The 21719-nt window shown below is 48.0% G+C and overlaps 1 protein-coding gene across 9 annotated transcripts in view; it reads left to right on the forward strand.

Moving 5' to 3' along the window:
• Positions 1 to 21719, forward strand: part of CSMD2 (CUB and Sushi multiple domains 2) — a 541275-nt gene that overhangs the window by 181222 nt on the left and 338334 nt on the right. For 8 of the 9 annotated variants that reach the window (XM_084873018.1, XM_084873017.1, XM_084873019.1 and 5 more), the window contains exons 4-5: positions 6675 to 6869; positions 15889 to 16096. In XM_084873018.1, the coding sequence (XP_084729144.1) occupies positions 6675 to 6869; positions 15889 to 16096 (403 nt within the window). Of the gene's footprint in view, positions 1 to 6674; positions 6870 to 15860; positions 16097 to 21719 lie in introns of those variants that run through there. The other variant, XM_084873024.1, reaches the window with a different exon arrangement.

The raw sequence follows: 21719 nt of genomic DNA on the forward strand, positions 1-21719 counted from the left end.
GATAGGCAGCTATGATTTATGGAGGACAGGGAAGTTCAAGGGGAGAGATTAGCCTTGCCCCCAGCAGCCAAAGCCGTGCAACAAGAAGGCCCTGGACAGTGAATAGGACACGACTCAGAGAGAGCCCCCTGGGCTAATGGAGTAACTGACGTGGGCAGGTTACCCTGAGCTGTTCCCAATCTCAGCTCTTCTCTGTGGTCACCTACAGGAGCCCAGGCTCTGCCTCTGAAATTCTGATCCAGTAGGTTTGGGGACAGAGTCTAAGGTAAGTATCCGTATATAACTGCCCAGGTGATCCTGATGCAAAACTGCATATGTGAGCCAAGAAAGTGGCCCATAGTGGACAGCTTATGCCCAATGATGGCCAGGGAGGGCAGGACAGGACCCTACAAACGCGTGAGTGGCATACCCCTGGTGCATTATGCCTTTGCTTGATTGACAGGTGGCAGGAAATGTACAGGACCAGACTAGGTGTTAACTTGCCTGGTTGTCACCCTAAGTGATTCCTCAAGAAGAGTGTGAATCCTTTATGGGGGTGTTTTAAGATACACCTATCACCATGGACTCTGTGTGCAATGGTCAGTGCAAGAATGGCCTAGGCTGTGGTCGGCAAACAGCAGCTCATGAGCCACATGTGGCACTTTGGCCCCTTGTGTGTGGCTCTTCCATAAAATACCACGGCCTGGGCGCGTCTATTTTGAAGAAGTGGCATTAGAAGAAGTTTAAGTTTAAAAAAATTGGGCAGACTAACTCGGAGTTGTCCGACTATGGCCGATGGGCCTCCTGCCTGTTGATATTTGGCTATGTTGACTAATGAGTTTGCCGACCACTGGCCTAGTGCAAGTGGAGAGTACATGGACTTGGCATCTAGGCACTACCATGGAAACTCAGCTGAAACTCCAAAGAGCTGTGCAGCCCTGGGTATATGCCTCAACCTCTCAGGCAATCCATCATGCTTATCTCAACAAGGGGTAATAATAGTGCCTCTCTTAATGGGTTGTTAGGAGGATTAAATAAGACCATTAAGTCATTCAATAAAATTTGTTTAAAATGTATCTTTACTGTTGAAAGTACAGCTGTCCCCTTTGTTTTTTCCCCCACTAACCCCTGCAACCCACACCCCTTTTCCCAGGTCTTCACCACACTATTGTCTGCGTCCATGGGCTATGCATATATGCATTGCGTATAAGTTCCCGGGTTAATAATTTTTTATTCAGGTATTATTATACATCAAGCATTGTTCTAGGAATTAGGACACTGAAATGAGTAAAAAAGACAAAAAATATATATCTGTTCTCAGGAGCTTCCATTGTAGCAGGGTGAGAAAAACAGTCAACAGTGAATGTACCAAAAGCATAATCTATCAGATGGGCGGAGTGGAGACAGCAAGTATAGACAATTCTTTGGGGGTGGGTATATGTGCAAAGCATGTGACAATGAGGATGTGTGATAAAATCATGTTCACAAGGCCAAACAGCCAACAGTAAAGGATTGATGAAGATTAGCTAAGGTAGTGTGTGATGCACAAGTGCCTGTCACAGTGTAGGTACTCAAAAGAGGGTATTTTTTGTTCCTTTCTCCCAGTACCAATACCCCTCACTCACACACACACACACACACACACACACACACACACACACACACCAGGCACATATATATAACATCATCTCCTCTTTCCATGTTCAGGGTGGTGGCACATTAAATCCTCCTACCCAAATCCTTCTTCCCAGCCATCCCACAACTCTGTATCAACTGTATGGTCCTAGAGAGGAAACAAGTTACTTGATGGAGATAAGAAATCAAAACATATGGAGGGTGCTTGTCCAGAGAGCATAAACTACTCTTCAGGATAATATAGGAACTAGAGTCTCAAATTAAAAATAAAAGAAGGCAGGATGTAGCTTTCGCCGCTCTCCAACCACAGAGGAGCCTCATTGTCATGCAATCACTGAGAATATTATGTTGATTGGCAAGAGCCTGGCTTTGTAGAAGGGACAAAATTCCCCACTGCTAATCTACAATGGAATTGTTCAGCGCCAGGCACAGCTTTAATAACATTGTTCTGGGCCACTTTGGATGTAAATATCCCACTCTTCATTTTGTAAGCAATCAAAGGGAAGTTTTATAGACGGGAGAGCATGAACGATTATAATATCTGTGCCAAGGAACACAGGGGCAAAATCGAAAAATCAAAGAACACTGAGCCTTAGAAAGGCTCCGCTTTGTGGCTTATCTCCCATCTCCTCTGTCTGTCCGGCAAGTTGAGCATCAGATAGATTACAAAAGGCCGCGCTTTGAATGTTGCCCTTGACGTTATTAAAAAGCACAGGATTGGCAAATCAGACTGGAGGGGGGAAAAACAGACTATTAAGTCTGGAGACTGAGAAAATCATCCTTGGTCTTGCCACAGTGCCTACAATGATGAAGGAAGGAAAGGAACTCTTGCTTATTAAGCACCCACTATGTGCTGGATGCTTTGTCTCTGTCAGAAGTAGTATTTATCTCAACTAGGAGTGCTGAACAATGGAGCCAGAAAGACCTAGAGTCACAACCTAGCTCTTCCCTTTTTAGCTGTATGGCTTAAACTCTTAAGTTACTTAAACTCTCTGTGCCTCTGTTTTTCCATCTGTACAATGAGGATAATAGTGTCCCACAGGATGATTTTTGATCTTTATGTAATCTGCACAATAACCCTATGAATGTGACCTCATTTGGAAATAGGGTCTTTCCAGATGAGGAAGTTAAGATGATCCAACATAACTGGTATCCTTATAAAAAAGTGAAATTTGGACACAGAGACATAGAGGGAGAATGCCACATGATGATGAAGGATTGGATGATGCATTCCCAACCAAGGAAAACACCAGAAGCTAAGAAGATACAAGGAAGGGTTGGTTTCCCTATAAGTTTCAGGGAGATCATGACCCTGCCCACACCTTGATTTTGGACTTCTAGCCTTCATAACTGTGAGACAATAAGTACCTATTGTTTTAAGCCAGCCATTTGTGGTACTTTGTTACAGCAACCCTAGCAAACTGATACACTCCTGCCGTGGGAATAAAAAGCATCCTCACCTGGTTAGTGTGGTTCAATGGTTGAGCGCCCACCCGTGAACCAGGAGATCATGGATTGATTCCTGGTTAGGGCTTGATCCCTGGTAGAGGCATATTGGAAGCCGCTGATGGGTAATTCTCTCTCATCATTGATGTTTCTATCTCTCTCCCTCTCCCTTCCTTTCTGAAATCAATAAAAAAAAATTTTAAAGTATCCTCATTTTTAGATGAAGAACTGAAGCTCAGAGAGATAAAGGTTCCAGATCACTCAGTTATAGGTGATCGAGCTGAGATTTGAATCTGAGCCACTTGGAGCCCTTCTGCCCTCACTGATCACCATGTGGCCTCTCAGGAGCAGAGCTCAAGAAGAAAAGGGCAGTGAAGTTAGAACGAGCTCCATCATCACAACCAAGTCCTGGTGGAGGCACCTGGCTGGAGTGGTCTGATTATGAACAGTTCATTAAGTAAAGAGCAGTGAGTGTTTGAGAGTCACTTTTTAAAAAGAATCGACTTTTATTTATAGTGACTCTCCAGTCATTAATTTTGAAGGAAGAAAGCCCAAAGCAGAAGCAGGCTCATTAAAAATTTGACATTAGTAATTTAATTAAATTGGGTCTTTGTGTCCCGTTGCTGAAAATGAACAGTTAGTTCTACACCAGTTCTCAGCCCATTCTCCCTGGTTGGCTCCCTCTCCTCACCTTAGCTTGCTTTCTTTTCCAAATATTTACCTGACCAGCCCTTCCCACCCCCAACACACACACACACACACACACACACACACACACACATCACAGTCACTGCCTCTGCTGCAAGCCAGTAGCATGGGATTATGGGAAATGCCATATAAGCCAGCAGGAGGATCATGGGAAGCACCATGAAAGCCAGTAGGAGGATCATGGATAATGCCAAGCAAGCCAGCAGCATGGGATCATGGGAAACATTAAGGAAGCCAGCAGCCAATTATGGGAAATGCCAAGGAAACCAGCAGTGTGGGATTATGGGAAATGTAAAGCTAAGCTAATGAGCAGGCTGATGGAGGTAAATTCTTTTGTCTGGGTTATCTCACTTGTCAGAAGTAGAGAATGGACAAGGAAGAGCTCTTCCTTCCTTAAGATAACTCACAAAACATAGACCTCTTGAGGGCGGGGACCCACATTGTCTAATTCACTACTCCAAGCACAGTAGGCCCATAGTAAACTTTGGTTGCATGAAAGCATTAATATAAGAATGAATAACTCCCCCAAACAACTAGTTAATGAATACACAACTATGTCCTTACAAGTGCCAGGCACTGTGGTAGACTCTCAGAATACCCCAGGGACCAGATCAGGCACCTGCCCTCGTGGCATTATAGCCTAGTGGAATGATAACATCTGTCATTTTTCTTTTTAGCATCTGTCACGTGCTGGCCATGGTGCCACGCATGCGTCCTTTATTATCAGTAACCTTCTCAGCCACTAGATAATTACTAGCCTCCTTTCTCAGTTGAGGAACTAGAGCTCAGAGAAGTCACGGCTCAAGACAGTGACAGCACCTGGTTTCAGACACAGACCAAGCTGCTTTCAGTCGGACCTGCCCCTCTGCACCCGAGCTGTCCTCCTGGGAGGAGAGGAGGAGGAGGAGGGAAAGCTCTCTGCAGGTTCTGAGTCCATCAGGGCTGGCAGAGGGGGTCCCGCCAGGTGTTCTTGGCAACATGGGCAGGAGGAGGGCACTGCAAGGGCCCAGTGGCCCTCTGGGATCCAGGCTGGCCACCCCCACATCATCTCTACCTCATCATTGCCCCCATCCTGCCTCTCACCCTAGGATCCCAAGCTTCTAGGCTACCTCTTTCCTCAAGGCCTTTGCACATGACATTTTCTCCCTTGGCACACTCTTTGGCATAAGTTAGTAATTCTTACTAATCTCGGGGTACAACATGGGTGGCACCTCTCCCAGAAGCTGTTCTGACCTACCTACACTGGGTTTGGTCCCCTACCTGGTCCCTATTCCATCATAACACAACATACCATTATCCACCCACATCTTCCACTGAACTGGGAGCGTAGATTCACTTATGTTGCATTTACTGTATACCAGACTCTGTCCCATGCCTTAATTCTCACAACAACCCCAGGAGGGAGGAAGGTACTATTGTGATCACAATCTTACAAATGGGGAAACTGAGGCACAGGAGATTGAGAGACTTGTTCAGGTTCCCATAGGCAATAAGCCGTCAGGCAGGGATGCAAGCCTAAGTACTGTGCCTCTCAAATCTGTACTTAGCACCACCCTGTTCCTCAGCCTCAGCAAATCATCGCCGGGGGAATTACTGGAGAGGTATTTAGATGGGAGTCTGGATGTGGTTGTGACCCCTCGTCCCAGCCCTTTGGGGCCATCCTGGAACGGTGGGAGCGTGACCTTTTGTGCACAGGCAGCTCCGCTTCTGGGGAGAAAGGCAGAGAGGGTAGGGGGAGTTGGGTCAAGGTGAATGGCGACTCAGACACAGAGGAGCTGTACGCTCCCCTCCTGATTGGGGGGGTCACAATGCTCTCACACCCTCACCAAGACGGCTTCCTGGATGATAAGAGCACTTCCCAGCTGGTGGTGCTTTTGTCTGAGGTCACAGAGTGTACAGCGTATTCTCCAGCTCCATTTTCTCACTCGGATTAGTTGGGTCAGATCAAAACTCAAGGTTCTTTTCTTCCCACCTCACTGCTTATGCCAGCACTAATGACTACCTTCAGCTCCCCCAGTCCCCTGGGCCAGCGTAGCCCCCTGGCTGTGAGGACAGACACTCATGAAAGAAAGCGCATTGGGTTTAATGAGCAGCTACTCCATGCCGAGCTCCGTGTCCCTTCCACGGTGTTTCTGCGAAGGAGTGTGGAGTCTGAAATCAGGGCAACCAAATCCAGGACATTGAAGAGCTTCCTAGGGCATCTACCCTGTTTCCCCGAAAATAAGACAGTGTCTTATTATTAATTTTTGTTCCCAAAGATGCGCTAGGTCTTATTTTCATGAAGAAGAATACGGTACACATTTATTGTTAAATGAAAATAAAGGAAATTTATTACCTGTATACGGTACGGTAGTACGGTAGTTGTCAACACAAACCAGATAAACTGTGAATCCTACAGTATCAAGAATTTACTCATTTATTCAATGACAATCATGTCATCATCTTCTGGAACATCATCATAAGAATCCAATTCCTGAATTTCCTGGTGAATTTCTTGTGACTCCATTTCTTTCAGAATCAGTGGACCAAATCTCTCATGTTTAGCCTATGGGGGGCCTTATTTTCGGGGGATGCCTTATATTTCACTCAGAAGGAAACTTGTAAGTAGGTCTTATGTTCGGAGGATGTCTTATTTTCAGGGAAACACGGTAGAGTGATGGGATGGGTGTAATCCACACCCAGGCCTTGCAGGACAAAAGCAGGAAGCCCAGACAGTCTGTTCTAAGTCACAGATGTGGCTCCTTAGCATGACCTCTAGAGTATTCTAGGACCAGGAGGCCTTGGGAGGGCCAGCCCCTTCCCACAGGGGAAAGGAGACGGCGGGTCGTGCCCAGGGAGGTGCTGCTCTGAAGCAGAGTGTCAGGCTCGAGCCCCCGCTCACAGCCATGTATCTCCCTCTCTCACAGTGCTCCCGAGTCACACGTGTGGAAACCCGGGGCGGCTGCCCAACGGCGTCCAGCAGGGCTCCACCTTCAACCTGGGCGACAAGGTCCGCTACAGCTGCAACCCCGGCTTCTTCCTGGAGGGCCACGCCGTCCTCACCTGCCACGCGGGCTCCGAGAGCAGTGCCACGTGGGACTTCCCCCTGCCCTCCTGCAGAGGTAGGTTCCAGGCGGGGTCCTGGGGGAGAGCATGCTGGAGCTTTCAGTGGGACCCAGTCTCCAGTGGGGGAGCTCTACCATCCACTCCAGCAAGGGCTGGGGTCCTCACTCTGGGAGCCCATGTATTCTAGGGTCTTCTCCCCCTCACCTGACCTCCTAGCCCTCAGGTGTGCACCTTCTCACTCTCTCTCCCCTATATCAACAGTCTGCCCTCACCACCTACCCTCCTGTCTCCGAAGAAATGTGGTTTCTCTCCCCATCACAAACCACCTCCTCATGTGCATGGATCTCTTCCCCAGCTGCTTTCCTTCTGACCTCACTCTGGCAATGAGTTTTTCTCTTTCCTATAAATCCAATGCCTCCTCCTATTTAATGGTGTTTTCCTCTCCATCTACAAATATGCTCAAAATGTCTTTATTTTAATAGTCATGCCCCCAAAATCCCACCTCCCTTCAATGCTACATCCTCTGCAGCCCCCAGCTAGGGTGACAAGATTGCCCTAGTCCCCAGGCCTTTGTCAATTTTAGCTCTTATTTGTATCTTATCTGATGATAAAAATAACACGTGATCACTCTAGTTGGTTGCTCAGTGGTTAGAGTGTCGGCCAGTAGACTGAAGGATTGATTCCAGTCAGGGGCACGTACTTCAGTTGCAGGCTCGAACCCTGGTGCCAGTCAGGACACGTGTGGGAGGTAACCAATCAATGTATCTCTCTCCCATGGATGTTTCTCTCTGTCTCTCCCCCTTCCTTCCACTCTCTCTAAAAATCAATGGGAAAAGTGTCTTCAAGTGATTAACAACAGCAAAAAATAATAACACATTATCAGAAATAATCCCAGAAAATAATAGAAAAGAATAAAGGAGAAATAAAATGTATTTTAACCACGATTTTCATGTCTTTCCTTTCCATTTTCTCTCAGTACATATACTATGAGTAGGTACATAATTAAGATTATAATGCAGGTACATGGTTTTTTATCCACCTTTTAAAACCTGGTATCACACCGCTGGGCCACCGAGCTTCCCTGTACTACCAGAAACGCCAGCATCCTGAATGCTTTGTGCAGCCTGGCTCTCTCCCCACTTCCCATTCACTGCCTGCAGGCTGACCTCTGCCCCCGGCAGTCTGCATCTTGTTGCCAAATCAGATGGGAATTGTGCTGCCCTTATATTCTTTGACGTCTCTACAGCCTTTGCACTATTGACCACTCTTTTCTCCTTGCAATTCTCATCTTTAAATTCTGTGGATCCCAGAGACCCAGATACAGGTCTGGGAAGATCATTTGAAGGAGTTGAGAAATAATTGAAGCCAGGAGCTCTCTTTGGGTTCAGATTTTACCTTTCTCTAAGAGGAAGATGTTCTGTAATTACTCCCACTGTGTGCACACACTCTTTCCACAGTCTGTACCGGGATGGAAAACATGGCACATACATCTCTTTCTGCTCTGATGGCGGGCATCTCTTTCTGCTCTTTCTGCACATCTGAGGGCTAGAAGGTTAGGTGAGGGGGGGAAGACTAATTGATCAGAGCACCTCTGCTTCCAGCCTCCGCCACTATTCAGAGGGCCTTGGCTTGGACAGCCCAGGACCTCTCATCTCTCACCTTCTCACTGCAAAGGGTCCATCACTGGGCAGCTGTCCTCCAGCCCCTACCACACACACCTCAACCCATTCTCCATGGCCGAGTGACCTTTCTAAGACACAGATCTGACAGGACCACTCGTTGCTTAGAATCCTGCCAGTGGGTCTTCATCACTGACAGGACCAAGTTCACATTCATCAGCACGGAGCATGAGGCCCTTCCCACCGATCTTCCTGCATCCTCTCTGAGCATCTTCAGCCATAGCAGAGATTGCTGCCTCTGGAACTCGCCAGGAAAGCCAGCTCCGGAGGTAGATCTTGCTTTCAGAGGGGCTTCGAGCCCAAAGACCCCTTGGTGCCTGAGGGGCTGAGGTGTGGCTCTCCCAGCGCCTCCGCCCACTCCGTGCTTCAGGCCCATTCCTCTGTTCCGATTTGCCACAACTTTCAAGAATAGCCTTGAGAAGTGCCCTCAATCATGTCAGGAATTTCCTGAAAGTGGTTCTGTAAACTGCCCTTCCTCAGGAGACCAAGAGCTGAAGGTGCTCTCCGTGGGCTGTGCCGTGCCAGGGGCCGTGGTCACGCCAGAGTTAGCAAGTTCACACTCAGGCAGGATTAAAGCCTTGTGGCCTTTCTTCCTCTCATGTGGAACTCTCAAGGGCTGGCATCTGTGAGTGGATAAACCTCATCCACTGGGCAGTCGTTCCTAAATATTTGCTGAATGAACAGATGGCTGGATGGGTCTACTTCACCATCAGGATTATGCAGGATCATCCAAAGGCAAATGACTAGCCTGGGTTAGCTCACCTGCCCAGCAGCTCCGAGTAACACAAACTCTTTGCATTCAAGGAGCAGGAGGGAGGACTGTGTATCTGCTTGGTACAGGAAGTGCCATGTGCCCGGCTGAATGGGGGTCTTAGCCTGGAGACACAGCTTAGACTAGGAGGGATTAGAGACCACCTGGGCTCTGGTCGGGGAAGCGGGGGAGGCCGAGCAGGTGTGAGGCCCATCCCCAGGTCCAAGGAGCCTTGGTCCAGCAGGCAGAGGGAAGGAGACAGCTGGGACCACACTCTGTTTGTGTCACTGCACCGTTACAAAGGCAGAGGTCCCTGGGAGGCACTGAGCTCCGTGGAACCCCTTTGATCCACAAGGAGGAATACCATGTGGATTTCAGCAACCAGCCTCTTGACTTGTGAGAGGTATGGGCCCTGGATCAAAGAAGACCCCATGGGGAAGGAACAGGGTTCAGATGTGCTGGGGCTGGAGGCAGGTGGTAGAAAGAAAGCTGGAGCAAGAAACGCTTGGCCTCTGAGGTTCCAGCCAAGCACTGCAGGCTGCCACCAGACCTGGGGAAACGGGCATTTGGTCTGCAGAAGCTTGGGCTGCAAGTGCTGAGCTGCATTCCGAATGCCATGCCCCAGGGAGGAATGTGAAAACAGAAGCAGTGTGTCTGGCCTGGAAGAGCAGGCAGTCAGACAGGCCAAGTTCAACCCTGGCTATGACGGCTCCAAGCTGGGGTTGCCGGTGTGTTGCTGAAACCTCTTTGCATTTTAAAGTGGGGACATGAGTCCTGGCCTTATAAGGATGATTGCATACTCATTCATTCACTCAGGATTCAGTGACATTTTATTGAATGCCTACTATGTACAGGAAGTAATAGGGTTGACTACTATCTGTGGTTTCAGGCATCCACTGAGGGTCTTGAAACGTTATCCCCCACGGAAAACGGGGATACTGTATCTATGGAAGAAGCCTGATGGTGGCAGAAATAGTGATGCTCTTTCCCAGCCAGCATGGCTCAGTGGTTGAGCGTCAAATTATGAATGAGGAGGTCACGGTTGAATTGCCAGTGAGAGCACATGCCCAGGTTGCGGCCTTGATCCCCAATGTGGGACGTGCAGGAGGCAGCCGATTGATGATTCTCTCTTATCATTTATGTTTCTATCTCCCTTTCTTTTCTTCTCTGAAATCAATGAGAATATTTTTTTATAGTGATGCTCTCAGCAGTTTCTTAATTTTAAGAAGGGGAGTCGTTGATAGAACCATGAATAAAGGGTCAGAATGCAGAGCCCCCAAAGAGGGGACTGATGAGGTTGAATAGGTCTTTGGGGCCCCAGGAGGGACACTGAGCTACACAGTACAAGGAAAGGGGGAGCACGGTGGCTTTGGGGCCTCTTGCCCTGGCTCAGTCTGGCTTGCCCTTGAGTTGTCAGGTGGTGGCTTCTTACAGATCCCCAGGGCCCAATGGGATTTTATTTCCTCAGGGGCTGAGTAGTCTTGAGGAGGGAGGATGTGGACGGAAGCCCAGTGCCAAGGACCGGAAGCTTGCAGGGACCCAGGAGTGTGTGCTGGAGTGGGATATGAGGGGTGGGATGGGGGAGAGGGGTTTTGAATAGGATGCAGGTTCCTCCATCCCTACCTGAAATTTGTGAGTCATTAGAGAGCCCACAGATGTCAAAGGGGGCAGAGGGATAGTTGTCTAAAATTATGGTTAATTGAAGAAATTTCGGTGAAATAGAGTCGATCGTAAATAAAGTCATAAACTTGGAAAGGAAACTATCAGCTTGATACACCTGCACCCTAGAATACACATGACTTAATGGCAGTGCAGAATGCCCACTGCCAGAGGAGGAGGAAGTGTAAATTAATACTTTAGGACTGTGGTGTCAGCTGAAGGTTATATTTTATGACTCTGAAGTTGTAACCATGAAATATGAGGCCTTATTTAAAGTGTGAGAACATCTCCAAACAACTTTTACAGCATCTTCAATCAACACAGGACAGAGCGGGAACAGGGGTGTCAGAGGAGCGCGGCAGCAGGCATGACTCACGTGGCAGAGGTGCCGTCTTCAGGGTACACCCGTGGCTCTGCCAGCGGGTCTCATTTCCCGAGTCCTCTGCTCCAGCGTGGTCCAGGAGTCATTATTGGAACCGGGGTGTTTGAAGACCTGAGGATAGCTAACCATGCCGGGAGGTACGGTGTAGCGGAGGAGACCACAGTTCTGTGGCCACAGAAATAGCTGGATGCAGCTGGAGCTGGAGGGAGGACGCATGGCAGGGATGACTTGGGGCCCACCCAGCTTAGAGCATGGGTGACTGAGCCAAGAGCCACTCAGGACGGACAGGACTTGGTCGCTGGTTGTTTGTGGGGTGTAGGAGGAGTGGGGAAGGCCCCAGCTCTGGGCTGAAGGCACTGGGTGACTGATGTTGCCATCCTTCAAGACAGGAAGCCAGAGGAAGGCTGGGTTAATGAGAGGAGGGGTCGAAGACGGTCTTGATCGGGTTGAGGTTGAGAACAATGTGGGGTATCCTGTGGGGTTTCTAAACAGGAACTAGGTAGAAGACTGTAAAGCCATTATCTTTCCCCAAGGCCTGCTTTCCCTCCACCTTCTCTGCTGTTGCCTTGTCCACCTAGATGTGCAGTGTAGCCTAAGACCCGGTTGGTGACTTCATGACAGGGCTGGGGCCTGCTCAGTCTTCAGCGGCTCAGAGTCCCTGCTCTCCCGACACCACTCCCTGGCCTTCTTCCCTCAACGGTCCCACCCCCTGGCTGGCTTTTTCTCAGCCTCCTCTCAGGTGCCCTGGCTTCTCCTGTGGCCCATCAAATGTCACGTCTGTCCCGGTGGTTCTCCACTCCCATGTGGCTAGTTCCCTCTTCATCCTGCTGACTCCCTGCCTTGCAGGCTCCAGCCTCCAGGTCCTCTCAACTTTGCTGCAGACCCATGGCAAGGCCGTCTCAGGACTCCCTCAGCATGGGGAGGGCAGACAACTCTGACTAGCAAGTCCCAAACACGTGCCCTCACCCACTTCAGCTGCCCTGCTCTACCTATTTCCTCTGCCCATGACACCCTCTCCCTTGAGGCCTGCCAGGCAGTTAGAGCTCAGCTGAAGTGTGTCCTGCCAAGTTGGATACACTTCCCCTTCTCTGGCTTCTCATTTCTCTCAATGAAAAGCCCAAATCCGCACAGAGGCTCTCTGTGAGGCCTCATTTCCTGCATTCCCCTCCTTGCATCCACTACTCCAGCCCCATGGGTCCCTTGATGCTCTTCTACAGTGCCTCTCTACACCATGGCCTTGGCACTTGCTGTTCCATCTGGAATCTCTTGCCCCAGATAGCCACGTGGCGTCCTCTCGCTCTCCTTCAGGTCTTTGTTCACATGTCAACTTCTTCCTGAGGCCCTTTCTGAAATGTTCAGACCCCCACTGCCGTCCTGCATTTATCACTACTTCACTCACCCATCGGGCTTCATTCTTTATCTTGAGTATTGCCCGTTTCCCTCTGACTAAAATGTAAGTCCCAAGAAGGTGGGGGTTTGTGTTTGTTTTGTTTTCAGATAAATCCCCAGTACCTATGCCTGGTGCATAGTTGGCACTCAATAAGCATCTGTTGAATGAATGTCTCAGTGCAAACATTGCTGCTTTGTGGAGCCTTTCCTGAGTCCCATGTGCATCTCTGTGCTTTGATACCTCGGTTTTGACACAACAGTTCTGAGTCACTGTGTTTGCTGGGCACCCTCTCTGAGAAACTCTCAGAGGCAGAGATGAGATTGAGTTTTTCACAATGTAGTATTGTCCTTAGCTCAGTGTTTGGCACACAGTAAGTGCTCTGTTAATGAATGTGGGAGGGAAACATTCATGAGCACCTACTGAGTGAGGCCCCTTCATACCTGTGCTCATACATACCCAAGGGTTGGAATTGGAAATGGGCTTATTCTCTTCAAATAGACCTTGACCCTGTAGAATGGCATAATTAAGAACAATTCAGGAGCCCTGAATACCGGTAAACACACTTTGGTCTCTATCTCACACTACTCCTGTGTATCCAGCTGTCATCTCATTCTCTCCACCAGGACATCCCACAGACATTTGCAGCCCTGGTCTCCAAACCTGCCCTCCTGGTGGTCTTCCACACTATGACATACGCCCCTCCTGGGATCCCTGCCACAGCGAATGGCACCTTTCGTCCATCCATCCATGCTCAGGACAGAAGCCTTCAGTTCAGATTTTACACCCTAAATATCTCTCAGAGAAGTCCTTCCCACCTCCCCATGGCCTTAGCTCAGATCTCATCTGGACTTACCTGGATGTAAGCCACTATGGCCTGCCCACAGCATCCTGCCCCTTCCCTGACTCAGACCTCCTCTCTGCCAAGACACAGCGATCTTTCTAAAATGCACATTCAATCCTATTTCTTCACTACCTTTGATCCTTAAGGTGAAGTGGGATGAAAAGGAGAACTTAGCATTTGCTGGGCGTCTACCATATGCCAGTCACTGGTGAATGCCAGGCACTGTCACATTCATTGTCCCATTGAGTTATCATAACAAACCATTGTGTAGACAAGTGAAAGGACTCTTAGGGAAATAAATTGCCGAGGGTCACATGGCTTGGAAATTGTGGAGCCTGAATTTAGATCTTGATCTCTTGACCTTAAAATCCATTTCTTTCTAATGTGCTCCTCCGTGCCCATTGTTCTCTGTCATGCTGTTCCTTCTACATTCCCAGTATGTTAAACCTTCTAGAGCTACTTATCTTAGACATGCCTTGTGCTTCCATGTTTCTGTGCTTATGATATTTGGTTCCCTCTTCTCTTAAATACCTTGCCCTTTCTTCTCTATCTAATGAACTCCTATTCATCCTTCAAAACCCAACTCTAATAGCACCTCCTCTGTTAAGCTTTCCCAAATTGACTTACCCAAACAAAGTAATTGTTGCTTTATCTATGCCCTCAAATTGTGAATTGTAATCTTGGGAGACAGAAGAGTATATTGGTTAAGAGCATAGGCGCTAGAATCAGACCATAGGGCTTAGGAGTCCAGTTCCTTTAATCACTACGAGCTAAATCACCTTTAGCAAACACCTTGGTTTTTTTGTTTGTTTGTTTGTTTTTTGTGCCTTGGTTTTCTTACCTATAAAATGGGAATGGTATTCTATAGGGTCATAGTAAGGGTCACTATGAAATACACAGAGTAGTTATAATAGTACCTGTTGTGGTATGTGCTCAATAAACATTAGCATTTATTATCATCACTCTGCTGCCTCTGATACATGGTTGAACTTTGATTCTACATTTTCCCTTTCTTTCTGATTTAGTCCCTATCTTTAGTAGCACATGCTAAGTGTATTATGATCACTTTCATATAGGCTCCAGGAGGGCAGGTGGCCCAGCGAGGAAGCAGCGGGGGAAGGATTCAAACTGAGGCTACAGTAATTCCAAAGCCAATGCTCTAAGCTATCATATGTGAAAACATGTTCCTCAGATCATTTTTTCTGAATATCAAATCTCAGCTGGGAGCAGTGAGACGACATTAGGCTATGCTGCCGGGACGAGTAATACCTGGAGCCCATCCTTGAGGACTCCTGGCGGAGCTCAGGTTCAGAGTGGAAGACAGATAAGTGAACAGGCCGTTCAAACAGTGTGAGCCCTAGCTGTTTAGGCTTAGTGGGTAAAGCGTCAGTCTGTAAACCAAAGGGTCCCAGGTTAGATTCTGGTCAAGGGCCCGTACCTTGGTTGCAGGCTCCTCCCTGGCCAGGGCCCTGGTCAGGAGGCAACCAATCAATGTGTTTCTCTCACATCGATGTTTCTGTCTTTCCCTTTCTCTTCCACTCTCTCTAAAAATCAGTGGGAAAATATCCTCTGATAAGGATTAAAGACAAACAGCGTTAAGTGCCACATCTAAAGTCGGACACATTGCCGAGGGAGACCAGAGGAGAGAGCAGTTTCTAAAAGCTTAGGGAAACAAGGCTTTCTAAGTGGTGGCCTTGGAGATGGGTCTTAATGCATGAAAATAGTGGCTCTGTACAAAGGACAACCTTGGCAGAGGAAAAGATGTGAACGAAGGGAGGAGGTCTGAATGTGCGCAGTGCTCACACAGATTGGCCCGGGGGCAAAGGGCATGAGGAGAGATTGCAGATGTCCAGCCAGCCAGGCTGTGATGGGCCTGGGATGCCCTTTGACTTCCACCCCCACGGAGAAGGGTTGAGTTTTTGTTTTGTTCCATTACATCTGAGGTTTACTAAGGCCTGGGGGGCAGAACCATCCTGTTCACCACAATTGTGAATGCAGAAATAAATGTGACAGCTGATTTTGACATCCTCTGGAGCAGTGTGGTGTAGTAGTTAAGAATGTGCTCTGAAGGGCAGAGTTCAAATCCCAGCTCCTCTGCTGTATGACCACAGACAGGTTGCTTAACCTCTCTGTGCCTGAATTTTTCACCTGCTCAGTAAGAACACATATATTCTCAGAACTGCACCTGGCATGTGGTAAGGGCTGTGGAAGGGTCAGTGTCATTATCATTAGGCCAGTTCAGACTGGGATCTCTGCCCATTCTGTCTAAGCATCAAGTTTCAGGACTGTCTGCTTCTCACCGTGAAGTGTACAGTGAGTACCAGGCCTGCAAACAGGACCAACTCACGTGAGCCTCTTGCCTCTTGCCCACAGCGGATGATGCCTGTGGCGGGACCCTGCGGGGCCAGAGCGGCATCATCTCCAGCCCCCACTTCCCCGCGGAGTACCACAACAATGCCGATTGCACGTGGACCATCCTGGCCGAGCTGGGAGACACCATCGCTCTGGTCTTCATTGACTTCCAGCTTGAGGACGGTTATGACTTCCTGGAAGTCACGGGGACCGAAGGCTCCTCCCTCTGGTAAGCACCGTGCCCACCCCTGCCCTGCCCTGCCCTGGCCGTCACTGGGGGCTGGGCCTTACTGGGATGCAGTCTCCTCAGCGCCTGTATCTGCAGCCCAAGGCCCCTTTGCCACTTCCCCCACCCACCGTGTGAAAGTTTTCCTCTCATTACAGTGAGACATCGCTGCATATTTTTAGAGCCCATGTCAATGTACAGTAATTTTGGTACCTGATTTGAAGCATGTCCTTGCTGAAGAATTTCATGATGCATTAAGACCAGAAATGTTCTGCTCTCATGATGTGGACAGGGTCTCAGGGAAATGATGTGAAATATTGTTCCATTTCTGGGAGACATATTAATAGCGTCCAACAAAGGGAATAGAACCTTACCTGATAGCTGTTCTTCCCTCTCTCTGGCCCCTGAGAGAGGAAAGGTGTTAGGTCTGGGTTTCTGAAGGGAAGGGCCAGTCTGCTCCCCGTGGCTCTGGTTTTACTAAAAAGCGCCGCTTTCCTGTGTTGTGCCCATCAGTCCTGGAGACCCTTGATGCTGACAAACCTGAACAGAGTGGTGATGAAGGTTTACCAGCCTTAGTTGCTTGTAGTCTTATAGATTTGGACCCATGGGACATGCCCAGGCTGAGATTGGCTTCAGGGAGTGTCCAGCTTCCTGTTTGGGTGACAGCCCTTTGGGTGATAATGGGGGGTTTATGAATGCTCTCTCATGTAATCCTCGTAGCTGTTATAAGAGCACCGGGGGCCTATGTCAGCACATCAGGAGCCAATAGAAGGATGTGTCCAGATGTGCTCTAGACAAGATGGGCATCTTTGCAGCTTTCCCCTTTGCACAGAGTCGGGGGAGGCAGGGTGCGGTGTCCTCGAATGAGGGCAGGGGATGTGTCACAAGGATGCTGAGTGAAACAGGAAGTGGGTATCTGGCAAGTGCGGTGATCAGTGGGGCTGAGGAGGAAGAAGGAGAGGATGGAAGGAAGGAAAAGGAAGAATACAGGAGGCAGGGGCACATGCACTGAGGCAGGTTTGGTGCTGTTGAGTCAGACTAGTTGAGTCAGACCTGGTCCTTTGAGCGTGAGAAAATCCAACAAGCCCACGGTAGGAACCAGGTGTGACTATTTGAAAGGAATAAAGTGAAAATGACTTCTCCCAAACACGGACTCTGAAATTTATGGACCACTGTAGCCCTGAGAACTTTCCTAGTGCAGAGGAAGGCAAACCCACCAGGGAGCCAGAGACCTTGGTGTTGTAAGCTTGTTCATGAACTTTACCAGGTCATTTACTACCCAGGATGGGGTGTTGAGAGAAGCACTTGTGAGCTGAAGAGTGAAATTGCTGTGTGGATGTTGAAGTTCTAGTCTGAGGGCAGCAGGTGGACATGGGGAGCCAGGAGTTGGGGTGAAAGTCTAGATGACCCTTCACTGAGCTGCAACCCCAGGGGCCTGCCCAGTCTGACGATCCTGCTGCCTCTTTTTGCCAAATACCTGGTTGGGTTTTTTTTAATGATAAATGTAATACATAGAAAATATGAAAAACATAAAAAGTAATAGAGAAATGAATAACATATTAAAATTTTGATGTATTCTCTTTTGGCTTTTGGCTTTGCCTAGATCAATAGATCAAGCTAGCTGGCTACTTAAATATATTTTAATATTCCACAATTAGTATCTTAATATGTCTGTAATTATATATTTTTAATTTAACATTAGATCAGGACAATTTTTCAATATAATTGAAAGCATACAGATGCTTCCAAAATATAATAGGTGTGATAATAGTATCATATATTGAGCATTTATTATCAACATGTGACAGGCTGACTCTAAGCTCTTATGGCTATAATTTCATTTCATCTTTATAAAAATCCTATAAAGTGGATAGCATAATTGTCCTCCTCTTACAGATGAGGAAAATGAGGCCTCGAGAGGTTGTGTGACAGGCCTGCAGTCACACAGCTAGTAGGGAGAAGAGCTGGGATTCAACCCCATGTTAGGTGGCCTGGAAAGCCCATGATAGCCATGACAACACGGGGATTGCCGTGGCTCTGGGGCATTTCCTCGTCAGACTGTGCGTACGCCATGCATCAGCTCTCTTGTTTGGTGGTTCCCAAGTTTTCTCTCCTGTAAACAGATGCCAAGATGAATATCCCTGCCTATCCCCTCTCCTCCAGTCTGAAGGTCTCCTCCACTTGTTTGTTTTTCCGTGGGCCAAACAGTCTCCCACAGCTTCAGCTCCCCAGGTGTGGGTCTACACGCTGTCCAAACTTCTGGAGTGAAACAAATCTGAAAGAGTATTCCTTTTCCTATTAAGTTGCTCAGTGGGGAAGGAATTAAGCAGAGGAAATCGTTCGGGGAGTCATTCAGATCTCTTTGGTATAAGATTAAATTATAATTATTTACAGGGCTGGTATCGCCGCTGCCAGACAGGACGCATTTCTTCTTCTGGTTTATCCTTGCATAGCAATTATGGATAAACAAACTTGGAGGCGCAAGATGTATGTGCAAAGAGCCCGGGCTCTCCCCTGCCCATTCTTTGATGGATCCCTGGGTTCTTGTCAAAGTGCAGCGTGGCTGGTTTACCTGGTTTACGAGTGCTCTTCTCCTATCAGCTCACATTAAGATGTTAGGATGTTCTCTTGAGTTCTGCACCAAGGTCAAGAAAGACAGCAGATCCTGTTAGAAAAGATGGATTTGAACAATTCACCTGGTGAGAAGACAGAGACACCTCTGAGAGAAAAGTCTGCTCCCTCCCTCCCTGGGTATTAGGTCCCGCTGGCTTGCGAGGGCGGGAGGGGTCCCATGGAATGCTGTGACTCAATTTCCACAGGCCTCTCCTCCCCCTGGTGGGAACACAGGAGAGTTTTGATTAGGACTCAGATTGTTTAAATTTCATGGATCAGTAAAATTTCCAAACAGTTAGGGAAACATAAGGTTGGTGATTTTTTATTGTGCCAAGTAAGGTTATTAGGGAAAAACCTGCCAACTCCTGAGAACATTATTTCATAAAACAAAGGACAGTTCAAAGCCAAAAATGTGGCTCCATTGGAAGCCTTGTGCTGACAGCAAAAGATGGAATTGGAGAAGAGCTCACCTGAGTAGCAGGGTGTGTCCATAGCGACACTCACATGATACGTATCCATCAGTGGATTGCCACTCGCTCCCTCTTTGAAATTCATGGCTGACCTCTGGGAATCCAAAAGTACATGTTTGGAATAAGAATGGCTACTATGGTGAGCACTGAACCCTGTAGCTGGCATGCTGAGAGATTTCCAAATATTTTACACTTATTTTACTTTAAGTTAGTTGCTTTTTGTGGTGACTGACCATAGCAAAAGCTGGGTTTGAATTGACTGAAAGTTACAATCCAGACAGCATATTTGGTATTATTTCCTTACCACACAACACATACACAGCCAAATCAGCCCTGACACACACCCTCCTCCAAGGCCCTGCCATCATATACTCATCACTAAGTCAAACTCTCTATGCATACATACTTCTGTCTCTATTCACTGAATTCAGTTCAGGGGCCAGATTTTCTCTGACTGATTCTTCTTTGTTCTGCTCTGACCCATTCAGTTGGCTATGACCTTCATGGAGCCCCATGCTTCCCATCAAATTCTAGGAAAATACTCCAGCTCATTCCTCATGAGGCCTCTGGACTCTTCAGAGGGCTGAGACTGAGGAATGAAGAGTCCCCTTTTAACCCAGTTCTGGGTCCCTAGAACCTAGAAGTTTCTGGAGATATCAGGATCGTGTTATTGTAATGAATAGAATTGATTGCTGGCCTATTTCAGAGCCAGCCTCTCCACTGGGTAGAAAATCAGTGAATGGAAGTCCATTGAGAAGCCATTAGTACCAGAATCCTCCCACCTCTTCCTTTGCCTCATGATAGGCACTCTCCTTCCTCTGGGCTTCAAGGAAGGAGAGAAAGCCAGACATCCTCTCCAAGGACAGGGGGTGGTCCATGTAGTCCCTCCAGGATTAGACATTGATTATGCTTATTGATCCCTAACTGGGGAGAGTCAGCTAGATGCATCCAGATCCATCTGTTAACAGTTGTGTGAGCTTGGGATAGTAGCTAGCTTCTCTAAGCCTCAGTTTCCACATATAAAAAATGGGCTCATCGTTTTAACCTACAAAGTACGTTGAAACTGCTACCTGACCCATGGTAAGTGTAATGCTCCTGGGATGGGGACCAGAGTTAGGGGCTCACTCTTTGAAGGGAAAAAGGTAAGATGAGGCATCTCCAGTAAGGTGGAGCCTCGTCAGCCCCATTCTTGGTGCCTCCACTGAGACCAACTTCATACTTAGGAGTGGAGGAGGGTTGGTTCACTGGGAGAACAAGTGAAGGATGTCCTCTGAAAAAGTTGTCAGTCTTCCTGTCATAATGGAGCGGAGGACTCAGATAAAAGAGTCCCAGATGAGCTGACTTTTGAGTTGGGGTGTAAGTAAGAGCTTGCCACCAGTACTGCAAGTGGGGTTCAGGGTGCAAGAGAATAAGGGCAGGATGTGAGGCTTAAAGTGAGCACAGGAAGAGCATGAGCCATGAAGAACCTTGTTCCCATGTTCCTAAACTGGGAGAGGGTTCCCTTTATTGTAGAAAGCTACTGACAACAACAACAACAATAATAATAAAATACACTTGTGATAAGTGCCATCAAGGAAATGAACAGGATGGGGAATAATAGTGCTGGTGACACTATTAAGATAAAAGGGTTAGGGCAGTCATCGCTGAAGCTGTAGGACTTGAGCTGAGATCTGACTATTGAAAACAAGCTGCCATGGGAAGCACTTGGGAATCAGCATTCAGGCAGAGGGATTGTACATGTAAAGCCCTATCATCACAATGCCCCTATTAGAACTTGAACTTCATACATGCAAGTGGCATAGGCTGAATGCCTGTCCTCTGGGATTTCAGCCTGTTTGAATGTCGAGTAAGGCAGGGTCAGGGACGCAGGCTTGACATAGATACTCAGGAAGCATGACTGATGCTGCTGAACCCCATGGCACTTTGAACTGATGGAAGGGATCTATTCCAGCCAAAACTCCTGCCTTCCTAGGGATTTGTGACCTCCTTGCTTCCGTCTTCTTCCCTGCCACATCACAGTGCTTTAAGCCACCCCAAGAAGCTGTTCTCTTCTAATGGGGCCCATGAAATTGCATCTGTTGTAGCCATCAGGAGCCAGGCCATAAATAACGAGCCCTTTAAAATCTCATCTCCTCTATCTCTCAGAGTTGGAAATAGCACTACAAGCTCCACAGCTGAGCGGTAGGAAAGGATTAGTGCCCTAGCATGCTGCTGGTACAAACATGTCTGGAGAGCCAGGGTGAGGGCTCCTGCATGCTCTGTAGAGTATCCACATGACTTCCATGTGCCCACCAGTGAGAACTTGCTCTCAAAAAGAGAACAAAAGCCACAGCTTGAAGGAGTAGGAAGTGAGCCTGGTTGACTGCTGTCCACACAGCGGCTCTGCTAAGAGCCTGTGGTTTGGCAAAGCGATGCGTGGGAAGCTGGGCCTGGCCCCCATGGTCTGACTGCATGCAACAGGTTTGTACTAAGTGTGTCATCTGCACAGGGGCCCATGCCAGGCCATGAAGGGCACAGACAAGATGCTTTCCTCAACTTCTCTC

Source organism: Pipistrellus hanaki (genome assembly GCF_964339955.1).
Source record: "Pipistrellus hanaki genome assembly, chromosome: 2".
Classification (NCBI taxonomy): Eukaryota; Metazoa; Chordata; class Mammalia; order Chiroptera; family Vespertilionidae; genus Pipistrellus; species Pipistrellus hanaki.